Source organism: Acanthisitta chloris, unplaced genomic scaffold, assembly GCF_000695815.1.
Source record: "Acanthisitta chloris isolate BGI_N310 unplaced genomic scaffold, ASM69581v1 scaffold9324, whole genome shotgun sequence".
NCBI lineage: Eukaryota > Metazoa > Chordata > Aves > Passeriformes > Acanthisittidae > Acanthisitta > Acanthisitta chloris.
This window is the reverse complement of record NW_008668765.1, coordinates 10,645-27,764: the sequence shown is the minus strand read 5'-3', so window position 1 is coordinate 27,764 and position 17,120 is coordinate 10,645. Positions and strand designations below refer to the sequence as shown.

General features: G+C 41.9%; 1 protein-coding gene across 1 annotated transcript in view; it reads right to left on the bottom strand.

Moving 5' to 3' along the window:
- Nucleotides 1–13,296: 13,296 nt before the first annotated feature.
- The window catches only part of TARS (threonyl-tRNA synthetase), a gene marked incomplete at its 5' end in the record, with an annotated part of 14,434 nt that continues 10,610 nt past the window's right edge, over nt 13,297–17,120 (bottom strand). Inside the window, 5 exons of the mRNA XM_009073063.1 lie at nt 13,297–13,514; nt 14,731–14,845; nt 15,572–15,644; nt 16,296–16,400; nt 16,509–16,609. Coding sequence (XP_009071311.1) covers nt 13,366–13,514; nt 14,731–14,845; nt 15,572–15,644; nt 16,296–16,400; nt 16,509–16,609 — 543 coding nt within the window. The remainder of the gene's footprint in view (nt 13,515–14,730; nt 14,846–15,571; nt 15,645–16,295; nt 16,401–16,508; nt 16,610–17,120) is intronic.

Here is a 17,120-nt window from a genome sequence, read left to right as displayed (position 1 = left end):
GAAGGAAAGGAAGGAAGGAAGGAAGGAAGGAAGGAAGGAAGGAAAGCTGACAAGGGAGCTAGCTGTCCTTATCACTGCTGTAATTCAGCAAATCACCCAAATAAATCTACAGCTGAAGTCAGGAACAGAGCTGGTTTTGATGTAGGGAGAATTAGTCTAAATCAGAAACAGCTTAGAAGGAGAAGTATGTTGTTTCATACGCAGCTAGTTTGGAGGGAAAAGAAGGAAGGAAGGAAGGAAGGAAAGCTGACAAGGGAGCTAGCTGTCCTTATCACTGCTGTAATTCAGCAAATCACCCAAATAAATCTACAGCTGAAGTCAGGAACAGAGCTGGTTTTGATGTAGGGAGAATTAGTCTAAATCAGAAACAGCTTAGAAGGAGAAGTATGTTGTTTCATACGCAGCTAGTTTGGAGGGAAAAGAAGACAACTTGGAGTGCTGGAAATTTGTGAGAGGAAGCAGGTGACAGTGACCTTGTAACAAATCAAGGTGCTTTTTTGGACCTGCTTGTCTGTGTAGTGCTGTCCTGTGATCCTTCTAGACGGACCCCAAAAGCACAGCCATAGTTTGTGGTCAGGCAAAACATCCATGGAAAGCTCCAAAACAGTGATATTTGTTGATGACTGATCAAATGAAGTCAAAATGTGTGGTATTTTTATAAGAGAAGGAATTTCATTGTCACAGTGAAAGATGTGCCATTTTCCCCTTGTGCCACCCATGTTGAACATGATTTATACTTCAAATACAGCCATGTACCTTTGAAGAAGCAGGTGAATAAAACAGAACAGCTATTCATAAGATTTTCATCAGCAAGGAGCTTGCCCTTTCCCTATTCTTTAAAAAAGGAACAAAACCAAAATTGCTTTACGCTTCTCGAAATTCAGTCCATGTTCACAAAATGAAAGTGTTGCAATGCTTTGGATAATTTTGAATGAAGTTTCAGGTGTTAATCTAAATATTCGTTGGATGAGATTTGCATGACTATAAATTCCCAAGTCAAAAACTGTTCTGATAACAGTGCAATGTGGTTGGGTTTTTTTTCAAACAAGTGTCTGTATGTGCATGCTTTTACATTATCCTTTCCACTCTCCAGCTTGATTCTTCTAGCCACTTCTGATGGTTCTATTTCTGTCACATCTGAAACAACATGTGTGATTTCTCCCTAATAGTCTTCCTTCATCATCTTTGTGGCCCTTCACAGGACTCCATCCAGTGTATCCGTGTCATTTCTATCAGGGAACCCAGCACAATGTGCAGCACTCCAGATGTGTCTCACCAGGCTGAGCAGAGGAGAAGGACCTGCTGTCAGTGCTCTGCCTGATGGAGCCCAGGATGCTGTTGGCCTTTGCTACAAGGGCACGTTCCTGGCTCATGTTCACCTTGTCCAGCAGGATCCCCAGGACCTTATCAGCAAAGCTGCTTTCCAGTCAATCGGCCCCCAGCCTGTACTGGTGCAGGGAGTTATCCACCCTCTCCCCCAGTGCAGGACTTTGCACTTCTCTTTATTGAACCTGCCTGGGGGTCCTCTCAGCTGATTTCTCCAGCCCATTGAGGAGCCTCTGAGTGGTGGTACATTTGCCTGGTATATCACCCACTTCTCCCAGTGTGAACCTGCTGAGGATGCACCCTGTGCCATCACCCACATTATTAATAAAGATGTAGAACTACTGTCCTCAGTATTAATCTCAGGGCACACCGCCAATCACTGCCTTTCAGTTGGGTTCTGTGCTCTTAATCACAGCCTTTTTGCCCTGACAGTTCAGAGACATCTCAGTTTACCTCACACTCACTTATGTAGTCCCTGTTTCACCAGTTTGACTTTAAGGATGTTCCAGAAGACAGTAGCAAAAGCCCTACTAAAACGGAGACAGGCAACAGATAGGTATTGAGGTAGGTGAATTTAAAATACTGTTTTTCTTGACTGATGTTGGCCGCCCAGCAGAAGACCAGGAGCAGGTAAAGCTGTACTTAAATATATCCCCCTGCTGACAGTTCCCATGGTTGCAACTCAAAGCAAAAATTCTGTCAAAAGCATGTATGAAAACATGCTCAGCAAGCTCAGTTCTTTACAGAGTCTGGGTTACTGAATCAAATAATGCCTTGGAAAAATTCAGTCTTCAGTGTTCTCATTCATCTTTACGGAAGGGTAACTGAGAATCAAATGTTTGCAGCTTAGATGGAGAAGAGAAAGCCAGCCTGTCTTGCACTGAGTTGTATCTGAAGACGAAAACTATTGAGCCCCCAGTTCTTTAATGAGATTTGGTTTTATGTATTTATGAAATTCTTGTTTGATGCTATTACAGCCAGTAATCCTTGCTGTGGGTGGCAATGCTGTCCTTCCAGCACAGTGCCTCCCATCTACCCACTCTTCCCATCTGGAGCATCAACAGGTCTTGTCAAGTATAAATGTCTCTTTTTTGTGATGTGACAGAAATCCAACAATAATAGAGAGATATGGAGAGAAAAATCCCTCCATCTCCACCATGAAGACTGGAAACCATTTGAAGGAGGGAAAAAGTAAATTGCTAGCTATCAGACTTTTCATGGTTTTGCCTTTTCAAGAGGGCACACATTCCAGAGCTGTGTAGCAGCATCTTCATTACTCACCCAACTTCTGAAGTTGCTGTTATGAAACGGAACAGAACAGAAGGGAGAAAAAGATATGCTGCATCCAAAGCAGTGTGGGCAGCAGGTTGAGGGGAGGAATTCTGCCCTTCTGCTCTGGTAAGACCCCATCTGGAGTACTGCACCCAGCTCTGGAGTACCCAGTACAGGAAGGACATTGACCTGTTGGAACAAGTACAGAGGAGGCCACCAAAATGGTAAGAAGGATGGATGACCTCGCCTGTGAGAAAATGCTGAGCAATTTGGTATTATTCAGCCTGGAGGACACAAGGCTTCAGGGTGACCTATTTGCAACTTTGTAGTACCTGAGGGCTTCAGGGTGACCTATTTGCAACTTTGTAGTACCTGAGGGGAGCCTGCAAGGAAGATGGAGAGAGACTCTTTACAAGAGCCTGTAGTGACAGGATAAGGGGGAGCGGCTTCAAACTGAAAGGTTTAGATTATATGTTAGGAAGAAACCCCTTACCGTGAGGGTAGTGAGGCACTGGCACAGGTTGCCCAGAGAAGTTGTGATTCCCCATCCCTGGCAGTGATCAAGGCCAGACTGGATGCAGCTCTCAGCAACTTGATCTAGTGGAGGGTTCCCTGCCCACAGCAAGGGAGTTTGGAACTATGTGATTTTAAAGTTCCCTTCCAACTAATACCATTGTATGATTCTATGATAAATTACTGGTAAGAAGGATCAAGCTTTTGTGGGCAGCTTAGCCATATCTTACAACTAACAAAATTGATGCCTAAAACACTGCAAGATGTTATCTACAGCAATAACCCCAAATTGGGTTTCAAAGCCTCAGCACACATTAATCTCTATCTAGAATTGTGCTTGGTCATAATATGTAATGAACACTGCCTGTTTGGTGGGTGTACCAGGTCTGAAGACTCTGCTGATGAACTGTGGGGCAGAAGTAATCAGTGACTTAGATTTATTATTTTTCCAGATTTTGTAATCTATGATAGTTTATGAAGACTGTTGTCTTCTGAAGAACTGAAGACCTTTTATTGCACAAAACTGTTTAAGGGCATTAGTGATATTTTGAGCATTGAATCAATAATGAGCCCGACACACTATAAGCCAGGGTAAACCAGAGAAGGACTGATTGATTGAGTGATTTTTCCTTTTGCAACTTCTGAAGCAGCACCTCCAGGCTCCCAGGGCTCCTCTCTACAAATGCTCGCCACCTGCTGGGACAAACCAGCACTTGATGTCTGGGAGAAAAAGATGTTACAGAGTTGAGGCGACAGTGGTGCCATCTGAGAACAGGGAGTCACTGTCTCAAGCTGTAAATTGAAGAATGCAGTGACTGAAAGCAGGGGTGTTTATGGCTGCAATTTAAACAGCATAGAAGCTCCATTCCTTTCAAGATGAAAAGGAAGTTTTAACCATGTGTCTTTTCTCTCTCTGTGACTGATAGCATGATCCAGTTACTGCTCTGATGTGAAAAACCAGGTCAAGGCATACTGGCAGATACTGAGTGGATGGTGTAAGAAACAGCAATCCCGGTGTGCCATGCCTGTTTACGGTGGTGCAGACAGGCTCTACATACCTACTTGCACACACATGCATGGTTGCTTGATCTTCTAAAAAATGCAAGCTAATAAAACTTGCTGCTTGACAAAGTAAAGAGAAGAGGCAGATCAGTGTGAGGAGCAGAGCTCTGGTTTCCAAGCCTGGAGGTCCATTTTTTCTGGGGCAGGGGGTGACAAGGGGTAAGTCAAGGCAGCGCTCTGCACTCCTGCTGCCCCCTGTAATTAGATCGCTGGCACTTCAGAGCAGAGCCTGCTTGTGTACAGCTTTGAACAATGAGATTTTGATCTTGTTTGAATCCCTTGGCACCGCATTAATACTATTATATTAAACATATTACATAATTTACTGTCACATCACTGGAACAGTTTTTAAGAAGACTGACCTTGTGATGAAGGGACAGAGCTGAGGATGGGAAGTTAAAATATCCAGTCTGGTTTTCTGTTATAATTTTGAGCTGAGTATTTATTCCTTGAACTGGCATAAACCCTTGGCTTGCACGGGTCAGCTAAGATTTGCAGAAATACTCTTTAGATTGCTCCGTTACATTTGTGATATGTTTTGTCTCTGACTGTGACACAGCTAATTCATTCAAGCTCATGCTATCATGTTCAAAAAGTGGCTATATAACAGAGGCAACATAAATCACCTTTCATAACCAACTTGTATTCTCCCAGGGGTTTGACACTAAGAATGAGGCTGTCTGGCTGTGGTGGGGAAAAAAGAGGAGTTGCAGAGAGGACCCACTTGGCAGCTCTTGGCATGTACAAGAGCAGAGGTGTCACTGTTCATGTTTTGAATTGATACATGCAGCTGAACTTCATACTGTCACTTTGTTTGCCATCTACAGTGGCATCTGTTCTAGGAGAGTGGGGACAGCAAACACACACCACTTCATGAGCCTTGGCACAGGTGCCTGTGCTTTCCTAGCAGTCCATAGTACACCAAGCCCATATATACTAGTCTGAACAAACAAGATTGATTAGCTGTGGGTGTGTGGTAATTAAAGCATGCTGAGATTCTGGTCTGTAATTCTCTGCAGGGTCCGAAAGTCAGCATATTCTTCAGCATAGGCTAGCATTGTCCCTCTGCTCTGAGTGTGGCAGGAGGAGGACAGCAGGAGTACACAGCTGTCAGGAGGCAGCGTGAGCAAGGTGGGAGGGAAAAGAGAGTTTTGGCCTTGGAGAGACAATAATTCCTGACATACTCTGTTTGCTAGTAGAGATGAGACTGTTATGGAGGAGGTTCTTCATTAGCGGGGGACTTTGGGTAAAGGCTGAAAGGGGAAATTGCGACAGGGCTGATGTCCAGAAGCTGCTCAGTAGACTCTGGGTTGGGGTATTGGAAACGCCTCCCTGAGTCATCCTCACACAGGCTTTGGTTGTGTCAGTTGTAATTGATGCAGCAGCTTGGCAAAGCCCATTTGTGGAAGCACAAGTGAAGAGGAAAGCAAATCATGTAAACAGATGGCTTCTGAGATCTTGGCCTTGCCATGTGCCACTTGTGCTGACTGCACATATATGTAAACGGGCAGGTAACAGCTCTCCTTCCCCATTCTAGGTCTGACTCTAAAAGCACTCCCTTGTTTGCTGTACCCTATTGTCTCTGCTGTCTCTCGTCCTTCTCTCTCAATTCCCACAGTCTTTTGCTCTACCCTACTGTCTCCTCCATCTCTTGTCCTTTTCTCACATTATTCCTGCAGTCTTTTCTCACTTCATGATCTCAACTTAAGTTGTGATGCTGCCCAATTGACTCCTGTTTGCTGTTCAGGAAAGCAAGGGTGAAATGTGCTTTGTTGCAGTTTCCCAGTAACAGCAGTGCTTTATCCTGGTTACAGCAGCATGGGACAAGAATTCTGTCTGTGTTTTGACCTCCAGCAGGTTTTTCACATACTGTGATGAAACTCCTTATGAGATATATACTGATACCTTTGTTCACCTGGAGTTTTAATGGGCTGTGCAAGAATGATATTTCTAAGCAAAGAAATACTTTTCTTCACTGACTGGAAGGAAAATTGCATTGTTTGGTGTATCTTAATTCATGTGCAGACTGATGGCACAAACTAGAGCTTCTACTTTCTTCCATTCACTTGGAAGCACTGCTACACAAAGAGTGACAGCTTGTCATAGTCTCCCTGCACTACACTATCCATAGGGATGTCTGAAATAACTTCATCCATGTTTTATGATACTTGTTCTGATGAGTTTGTTAATTAGAAGATAACAGATTGTCCTGTAAACAAAGCAGTATTTTGCAAGTCTGTTGGGAACATAAAGCCATACACCACAGTATTGCACCATGTGCTCCACCAACTCTACATGGAGAATCTTGAAAGCCCAGGAGTTAATTTCTGGCAATTAAAGATTCATTAAACTAGAAATAGTAACAGAAAATTCTAACTTTATATGCTCATGGTGAGAAAAGTGTATTTCCTTCCCATAAAGTAGAAATGTGTTTGAAATCCCCAATCAGAGTCCCAGATCTGCTAGGCAGCACAGCCAGGTTGTGTTTTATCTATTTCCTTACTTTTTTCACTTTTCTTTTCTCTTTTTCTATATAGGAGAGACTACAAACTCACAATGCATTCTTCTTTGGATGTTAGGGATTTGGGCATCGATCCCTTCAGGCAGAGGGAATCAAATGGGGGAATAGCACATCTGGAAGAGGGACTCAGAGCCTGACAACTAGCAAGCTTTAAGATGAATAAGATATTAATTTTACTGTTTAGGTACTTCAGAGCCAGGCAGCAGCTGGTTGCAGAATTCATTACAGACTGAGACTGGGTTCTAGTTTCCACCTGAGTCCCACTTGAGATGCTGACATTTATTGAATTCAGTTGTCAGAGCTGAGTTCTTTTAAAGAGCTCCTTTTGTTATCTTTCAGATCAGTGAGTTGTTGTTCTTTCCAAACCAGCCAGGCTAAATGCTGATTGCTCTGACAGTCTGCACATGAAATCTGGAGGAATTACTGAGCTCTAGTTTGAGGGAGCTGCACCCTGAAAAATACAGACCTGGTTTTCTTTAAAATAATGTTCTCTTTGTTCCTCTCTAAGTCCAGTTTCCCCACCTGTAAATCCAGAACGATACAAGTCCATATATCATACAATGAAATGGAGATTTGTTGTTTGATGGTCATTTCTAGTCAGAGCTCAAAACACTTTTTCTGTGGGAAAAGTCTTATAGTGAAAAACAAAACCCCAGTAACACAAACTTGTCATTGGAAATTAGAGCCCAAACATTCTGAAATTATTCTTTTCTCCACTCTGAGAACAATCTCAGAAAAATCTCTGGCAATAAAAAATACAAATATCTCAGCCTCCAGATGCTGAGGAGTGTAGGAATATCTGCCTTCCAGAGTGAGGAATGGGAAAGTTGGTAGAGTGGATGTACTGGGATGATCTGCTCAAAGTCTTAAAATGGTTTCTAAATAATAAATAAATAAATAGTTCTCATAAAGAAACTCTCTATTTGATAGTTTTGTCCTATTAGTATGATCTGAAGGTGTTTAGGCTCACCTGACCTCTGCTGGCACCATCTTTCTTGATGTGGGGACCAGAACTCAAAATACGTATGTCATTTGATTTCCCACAGCTAAGTGGAGTATTTATGAAGTAATGTCATTGTATGATTACTAAGTCTTAACTAACAATGGCTTCTTAGAAAGGTATGCTTAGTATTTCAACCCATTTTGACATTTCAGTGACTGTACCAACAAGAGTTGTCACTCAAATAAATCATATTCATAGCTAAGAAGTTCATTGCTCACTTCATTCAAAGCCATTCCAGTGTGCCGCCTGATATCCTTGCAGATAATCAGGGGTGGAGATTCCATGTCCTTATGAGTATCTCATTAAACAAAATTTTCAGGAATGCAATAAAGTCACTAACAGTCTGGTATACAAACCTGCTTTTCTTGTGAGAGACAGCAAAAGGTGCACTGTCAGACCCAAACTGGCATGCAGTGAACATACTCTCTTCTAATCTAGTGAGATAAACCTTTCACAGGGTGGGATGTTCAGACTCCAAGGAGCTTAATTGTACTTTGCATCTAGATGTCAGCAGGGAAAGTACTGTGTGTCTTTGTTCCATGCTTTCTTGCCTAATCTCTGCTTCCTTCCACCAGCTCTCATTCCTGTTTCCACTTCATCTCTGCAGGGATCTCAGACTTGGGGGAAGACAAGGATGTGTCATGCAGTGTGGATTCTGCTGTTGTACCTCCATTCGAGTGCTACCCACTACCTTATCCTTTAATACAGATAGATACATACTCTTGCCTTGTAGAGACTGTGTTTGACTGGCATACATTTTTGGTTTTGGATGCTGAACACTGGGTTTGGTTGGTGGTATTTTTTCCAGTTCTCACAGCTGCCCTCTGTACAAGTCAGAGCATTTTCCTGTTTGCAGCAGAGGTTTGTGATGCAGTTGAAGGCTGTAGTTTTGAGAGGGGTAAAGATATCTGATGTATTGAAACTAAACATGTACTCCAGACAGATGATTTACCCTTAATGTCTGAGAACACTACAAGATGTCCCCATCTGCCCCAGTTTATCTGAGCACATGTCCTTGTAGTGATTTGTTGGAACATGTTATTGCATGCCTTGCTCCAGAGGCTCTCCTGCATGAAAAAAATTAACTTTGATACAAGCCTAAATGTAGCTCATCTATATGAGCATGCTCAATTGCAGTGGCTAACAAGCATCGGCCTCATCCAGAGAACTGTGAAAGAATATTTGTGTCCATGGCAGATGGAAAACACTAATGTGTAGAAAGGCTGAATGGCTTTGGAAATGCTCCTTAAGCACCAAGCTCTATGTTCTGTCTTATTTTTTAGTAAGTATAGCTTTATTCTTAATTTTCATAGCACTAGTTTACTCTTGTCAGATTTAAGGGCCAGTTGCTTAGATCTTTGCCAGAGATGACTGTGCAGTTAAGAAAAGGTGGAGAAGACAATCATGAAATCACATAGGCATGAGCTGAAGGCCTGAAATGAGTTTTCAAAGACTCCCTAATTTTGGCCTAGTCTCACAAGGGAAAAGTCAGGGTTGGCAAAACAATTTGCTTTTATCAGGAAGCATGCGTGGACTGGGTTTGGATGCAAGTGGGATAAATGTGGTCAGGGCAAGACTGACTGAGTAAAGATGCCTACTGCAATTCACAGTTTTTCTCGCGGCTGCCTTCTCCCCAGAGGTGATGCTCTACTGCTTCTAGAGGAGTTGATACAGTGTGACTGAATCTGAGTATTGAGACTACATCAGACTGACCGAGAGTGGTGATAGAGTAAGTATTGTCAGCCACTGGAGGAATTTCATCCCAAGATGTGACAGGAAACACCTTAGTAGAATTAACCTTGCTAGTTGCAGTGGCCAAATGGCTCTGGGCCAGGGAAAACTCTTTCAGGGGAGTTTGCAAAACTGGAGTTTCACAGAAAGCTCAAGCCTGGTGCAGTGAGTCCCACCAGGTACAGAAATGATTGCCAGGCCTTATTTGTATATACTTGGATGATCTATGACATTAGGTATCTTCCTTCCCTGTCATTGTGTGCCTCCTTTAGCAATTTGCTTTGAAATGTGCTTTAAGGTGTGAGGAAAAAAAAATTGCTGTGAAGTAAAGCAGAGTTGGAGCTGTACATTACCAGCTATTCCACAGGAAATGCCCATTAAAATCTCCTTAGGGATATATAGACTGAAAAGCAAACTGCAAACAACTTGTACTTCTCTTGCCTAATGCTGGTAATCAGAGAAGGCCCTGCAGAACGGGAGAGGTGGCTTTCAATCTTCTAGACACCGGAAAGAATTGCATAAAGGCTTCTCTTCTGCTTGTCAAGTGGTCTCAGCATTAATCTATGACACCAAAGCTGCATCTTCCTGCCTTAAAGGCTTCTTTATCACTGTATTCTGTGGCATGAAGTCCCACAGCCTCTGGGGTTTGGTTGGTTGGTTTATTAAAGGAAATATTTTTACTGTCTGAGGTGTTACAGTACTTTGTTAGGAGCTTAGTCCTACCAAAAATGATAAGCAGTGACCAAAGCCACTATTCAGAGGACTTCTGGTTGAACCACAAGAGAGGATATGCTGCTTGGGCCAGGCCAGTGTTGTGATAGAGTGATGCACTTGACTTGGAGGAGTGAAATATCAATATGTTTATTGCTATGAAACAGCAAGTTAACAAAGTTTGATAATAAATACAACAATGATTTAACAAGATTCAATAGCAAGCTACACTTGACTTGTTACTGCATAGAGGACAGGGTCAGACAAAACTGTTAGGGAGACCCTCCCATTGAGCCATGAGGTTCAGAAAGGACCACCTTGCACTCTAAATTCCTTTCTGAGGGGGGTCTAGGTGCAGCTGGATCCAGACTTAGTCCCAGACTTGGCCAACAGTTTATCTCTAAAGGATTACATGTGCATGATCTGTATTTTATATCACTTAGCCAAGATTTCAAAGGTTAGCAAGCTATTAATCACTTGCTGAGAATCTGTTGTGGCAAGAATTCTTTCAGCTTTGAGAATTAACCTTGAGAGGCCTTCTTACTCAAGGGGACATCCTGGCATGTCGCCCACTGCCCTGAAGGAGAGCCCAACAGACACTCAGCTGTCAACTATGCATGGAATAAGACAATTGACTTACAGTAATATTTGCATACCAGCCATATCTTGGGTTGGCACATGCCCAACTAGCCCTCACCTGCTGACCAAGATTTGTGGTCTTTAGCTATTGTATTGTTATCTGTAAGCCAGGGGCAGCTATCAGGACCACCAATGATGGCTGTTGCTGGAGCAGGCAAAGAGCTGGTGAGGCACAGCATCAGAGCCAGTTTTGCTTCTGCGCACATCCACAGCTGCTGGCAGCTGAACTGAAACCAGCAGAGAGCACGTGTGTAGATGCCACCCAAGTGCAGCACTGCAGCAGATCCCAGTTTGGATGCAGGCACCTCAGTTCTGTCCACAACCTGCTGGAGGTATATGCTCTGTTGGATCATAACCTTCAGTGGTGTTTCTAGTAATGTATTCGTATAGGTACATATCTATTGTTATATAGGTATGCAAGAGCATAATCTCAGTAAATGTTTCCATAGGACAACCTTTCCAAGACTGACACCTGCTGTGCCAAACACAGCAGCAGCTGCTGCTTTGCAGCACTGGCTTCTCATTACACAATCTGGACAGTTGAATGCTGGCGTGCCCACAAAAGGGAAGAGCTCTCTGATAATCAACAAATACACCAGCCCAGCGGAAAGGCAGTCTGAGGCACAACTCCTAGAAAGAAACAGAGCTAGTGGCTCCTTTTACCTAGGGGACTGGTATCTACGATGGTTTTGCTTCAACATTCATTACGGTCTTTCTGCCCCAGAGACAGCTGATGTCTGATTCCATTGCAGTGACTCCATGGGCAAGTCACTTCATAGCAAAGTAAAGCAGGAGCAAAGCACAGAAAATAATAACTCACTTAAGCCCCACCAAAAAAACTTTGAGCTAGTGGCTCCTTTTACCTAGGGGACTGGTATCTACGATGGTTTTGCTTCAACATTCATTACGGTCTTTCTGCCCCAGAGACAGCTGATGTCTGATTCCATTGCAGTGACTCCATGGGCAAGTCACTTCATAGCAAAGTAAAGCAGGAGCAAAGCACAGAAAATAATAACTCACTTAAGCCCCACCAAAAAAACTTTGAACAGGGCAGTGTTTTTTTTATCAATTTTACCTTTTTTTTCCCCCCGCAGCAGTTTGATGGAACATTTAGTCTGAATCAACAAAAGGAGAAGGCAACAGATTTTGGTACAAGTTGTTGCAGTTGCAGTCTGCTAAGACTGAATTCACAATGGGTTCAAGTGCTGATAAAATGTGACCATAAACCCTGAGTAAGATAGGTGAGAAAAGGTGGGATGAAGTGCTTCTTCCCAGACAATAATGGAAAGGGCACAACTTGGAGGTTTTCAAAAGATGGGATAGTTCAAATTGGTCCTCAGATTTATCTGATCTGTGTTAAGGCTGTAGCAACAGCTTTCTTTTTAACAGAACTGTTACTAACCATCTTGGGAAGCTGCTCAGGTCAGATAGGGTTAATAAAAAAAAATAAAATTAAAAAAACCCAGACACAAAAGAACTCAGACCAAGATTTTATTTTTTGTCAGTGACAGACATTTGCTTCTTTTCACCCAGATATTCAAAAATCCCCCAAACAAAACCCAAAATCAATTGATGAGATTGCTCAGCTGTAAGATAGGAGGGGCAGCTAATTGAATATGTGATGTCTTGGACTAGAGGCTTGGGAAGAAAAAGTGTTCCACAGGAGGGAATTGAACTAATTAAATTCCAAAATAGCATCTGTCATACAGAAATGATCACTATCCTTTTTTACTCAGTACATTCTCGTTTCTGCTCCGACATACAGTCTTACTGTAATGACAGTTCAAAGACATGAACAGGAACATCCCTGCTCCCAAGAATCCTGGTTTTCTTAGCTGCTTCTTTAGCCCTACTCTGCCCTGCCTTTTCCAGACAGTGTTATCCCCTTTTTACAGCTCTGAGGACCCTACCCACTGAGCCAGCACATTTCAGAGACTGCCTCTGGAAAAGGGTACAGTAGGCTTTGGTTAGCAGCATGGTGCTCTGTGGCAGACAGCCCCACATCAGGAGCACCACACCGTGGGAACTGAGACATTGCCAGAGTCACCAACCACTATGGAAGCAAGGAGGCCTCTGTTCATTTCCCCACTCGTGACTGGGAATCCTTGAGAGTCATTATATTTAATTGGTGTAAGACCAGGAGACAGGACAGCAAGGTATCACTTTGTTGGCTCATGGCGACACTCCGAAAGCTGCTGCAGCACATAGGTCCTATGTGGTTTCTTAAGTCCCAGCTCTTTTGTTAAATTTTCATGAAAAACATTTTTTTAGCAAAATGTATTTTCTTCTTAACAGGGTAGTTAGAATGCTATAGGTATCCCTGATTAACATTTCAATTTTCCCTTGCAGTCACAGAAAGTCATTTCATCTTGCTTCATCTGTCATTGGTTAGAGGCCACAAAATTTTACTTCAAGGTTTGTGAAAAATTGATTTTTACAAAAAAGAGGCATTTCTGACTAAAGAAAAATCCCCATTAAAATGAGCAAGAGGTCCAAAATGTGAAATATACCTCAAATCTGGCTCAGAACAAAAGCTCTGTGGTTAACTAAATTAGGAAAATAGAATATTTTTTTATGCCAGATGGTATTAAAATTCTTCTGCGGCTTGTCTGGAACGAGAGCATTTCAGCTGCAGCAGCCTCTCCACAGTGTCAGCAATGGTACGCTCTCCATGCACCTTGTTATCTCGGGTGCGGATGTTAACTGTTCCACTTGCCTTCTCCTTCTCACCGACAACTAGAAACAACCAAGATGAAAAGGAATGAACTCACATTTTGCAAGCTTTTTTTCTCCCCATTCCTGTAAAACTTAGGCTTACTAAACAAAAATTCTAGAAGGTTTACCAATGAACACATTAAATCCTTCCCTGTCCTTGTCTCAGCACCCCCAGCCTATATCTGTTAACACCCAATGGCCTTATTTAATCTCATTATCATTTAATAGATTTTAGTATGTTATGAACAGCAACTTAGTAAAACGAGTCAAGAGAAAAATAAACTTATTAAGTCCACTTTGACTGACTTATTAGAGAACCACAAAGTCAAAATGAGAAATAAACACGGAGTACTTCACAGTCAAAGATCAGAAAGACAGTATGATTGTAAATAACCAATAGATACAGATACTGAGGTAATATATGTATGCCTAATTACTAATATAAATTTTATATAATATACTGGGAGATTGTATTCCTCTGGTACCCTGTCTACCTTCAGTGGGACAACTTTTCTAAACTATCTGAAGATAAATTAGGTGAGATTTTTTTTTTTCCTTGATAGGCTGATTATTTGTTTGTGATCCTGAAAGTGAAATGTGGTTGTCTTATGTGTACCAAAAGCTTAAAGTTTTAAACAACAAAAGAAATTTTTCCAAGATTCTGTTAATTACTCTGAAGGTAGAGTGTCAAAGGCTCCTTCTACTCTAAGGGATCTCAGATAGTTTGGGTCAATGCTAAACCCTCAATTTACGTGAGAGGATTAACATGCTGCTTCAAATCACACACTTCAGGGTCAGTTTCTAATTGTCCCTGCATCACCCTCTCTGAAAGATGCATACACAGCTCAGAAGTGCAGGACAGCTGAATGCAGCAAAAACATGGCACTTCTTTTGCAACACTAGAAACAAGTGCATAGATTATTAGGAGGATGGACAATCGCTTAAGAATCTGACAGACAAAGGACAGAAGACTTCATATGTATCTCCATACTGCTGACCAGAAGACAGCAAAAATCTTATCCTGAAGCAGCAGTAATGCCCTGGGTCACAGTGAACCCCTTTCAGTGACAGCCATACACGCCAAGAATGTCTACATGTAGGCAGTAGAGGCTCTCTGCAATGGAGACTCTTAGGAACAAAGTGACCTCAAACACGGATTGCAACTCTCAGCATTACTCACAGAAGATCAAATCCTGTAACAAGAAAGTCAGCCAGAATAAGGTAACAAATAGATTACCCAGAATGAAGTTATACTGCGCAAGCTGAGCATTTCTGATCTTCTTGTTCAGTGTACACCCAGGATCTACATCAACACCTGCCATAAATCCAGCATCATGGAAGTGCTGCCTGACCTAGAAGGAGAAGTATTTAAACTGTCACTACAGGATATTCATGACCACAAATTATTTATGACTTGCAGACTTAAGCCAATTATGATTATTTGACCTCTAAAATAAAGACAGTCATGGGCTCAGGCATTGGAGATGAGCCCAGTTGAAGAAATTAAAAGGGGTCAGCTACAGTGCAAGTACATACACACTAAATAAGTAACCAGAGATGTGAACATCTAATGATGGTCTGAATAGTGATTTGAGTTTGGTATTGCAGGATGGTGGAGCTTACTGATAAGAAGAGATTTTTTTTTAAAAAAGTTATTTTGCAGGCTGTTTCATTTATATAAAGTATGGTTGAAAGGAATACAGGAGAAGGTCTGCTGGATGCTAAATATGCAAAGACTCATTTTCATCTTTTTCACTGCTCTGCAAGATGCACATGGCCATAGGAGATGAACCTAAAGGGTTAGACACCTTATGAGCTAGAGAGAAAAACGAAGTTTTCCAAAAATAAGTCTCATAAATATCAGCATTTGTTGTTTATATATCCAAAATCTAATGCAGGTCACCTTTAAGACAGACATACTTCTTCAACAGGTAATTGCCATTGTAATATAAAAATGACTAAATGTGATATGCAGGGACTTAGAACACTTCTCTGAGCTAAGTATTAATCATTAATAATCAAATGTTTCAAGTAAATACAATATAGTGAAAAGGAAGCCCTGAAACCATATACATCACCTTTTGAGCATATTCATCACATGCTGGCCCCACTGGTACCACCATCACCTGCTGTGGGGACAGCCAGAGTGGCCTGCAATAAACAAACAAAACAAGCTTCTACGACTTCCAGACATTTTTTAGTATAAAAAGTCCTAATTACAGATAGGAGTAAAATCTACACAAGTCAGCTGCTTAGACTGGGTTCAGAGGTGATGAGAGCCCTACACTCACTACAATTTATCTTCCCAAAAGAACTGAGTGTCTAAAAGAATTGCAGTGTGGGCAACATCACTTCTTGACTGGAAGAATCATGTTGTGTTCTACAACAGGCAACGAATCATAATTCAGCTGTTCAGCTTATTACTAAGAACAGAAAAACATTTGAGTCTTGTTATAACAGAGGGTCACCCCCACTGGGTATTACACGGGCAAAGCAGATCATCTACTTAAATGACTCCTTACAAGGCAGCCCACTGCAAGAGCAGTTGGTAGACATACGCTTTGGGCAGACTAGCTGTATGCTGCACCTGCATGAGCAGAATCATGTAGAAGCTACCATATCCTGAATTATCCACTATCTAAGGAAGGTGGTTCAGAAGAAACTGCCCTGTGCTGTACCTATGGCATGTCTGCATAGCAAGCAGGTAGAACAAACAAACCCCCTTGACTCAGATGCCTGGGGCTAATTTCTCTTCTACATAATGTGTTTGCTCAAACTGGAATAATAACTTTCCAACATTACCATTTGCCTCCATAGTTTTCAGTTAGAATGGCAATCATTCTCTCCACAGATCCCAAGATAGCCCGGTGAATGATAACTGGTCTGGTCTTGTCATTACCATCATGGCTGTAAAGAAGGGATTTTGTAAGGTTTTTTCTTGATGTAAACTTATGCCTCTAAGTGTCAGTAAAGTTAAACAACACAGGAGTTAAAAACACCAGCCTCTGTACTTACCTGACAAAGGTGAGGTTAAACCTGACTGGCAGCTGGAAGTCAAGCTGAATTGTAGCACATTGGTGGTAGCGGCCAATGGCATCTTTAATCTGAATGTCAATCTTGGAAAGAAAAAGACACAAACTTTTACTACAGTTTAAGAGACAAACATTCTGATCTGAAAGCAAACTCACTGTTTTAAGATGGAAGGTTTCACTCATTGCAGAGGTACTATTAGTATTTTTAGACAGCACAGTTTTACTTCTGCCTACGTTAGGATTTACGTGATTTGCAGGTTCTGATGCAAAAAATGTTAGAGCTACAAAGAGGATGAGTAAGTACAGAGACAACACTTCACGGGGGAACTACATTTAATACCTCAGACTACTTTCTCTGAGTTTCAATATGGGGTTTCACTCATTGCAGAGGTACTATTAGTATTTTTAGACAGCACAGTTTTACTTCTGCCTACGTTAGGATTTACGTGATTTGCAGGTTCTGATGCAAAAAATGTTAGAGCTACAAAGAGGATGAGTAAGTACAGAGACAACACTTCACGGGGGAACTACATTTAATACCTCAGACTACTTTCTCTGAGTTTCAATATGGGACTTTCATGGGCCACTGTGTGAA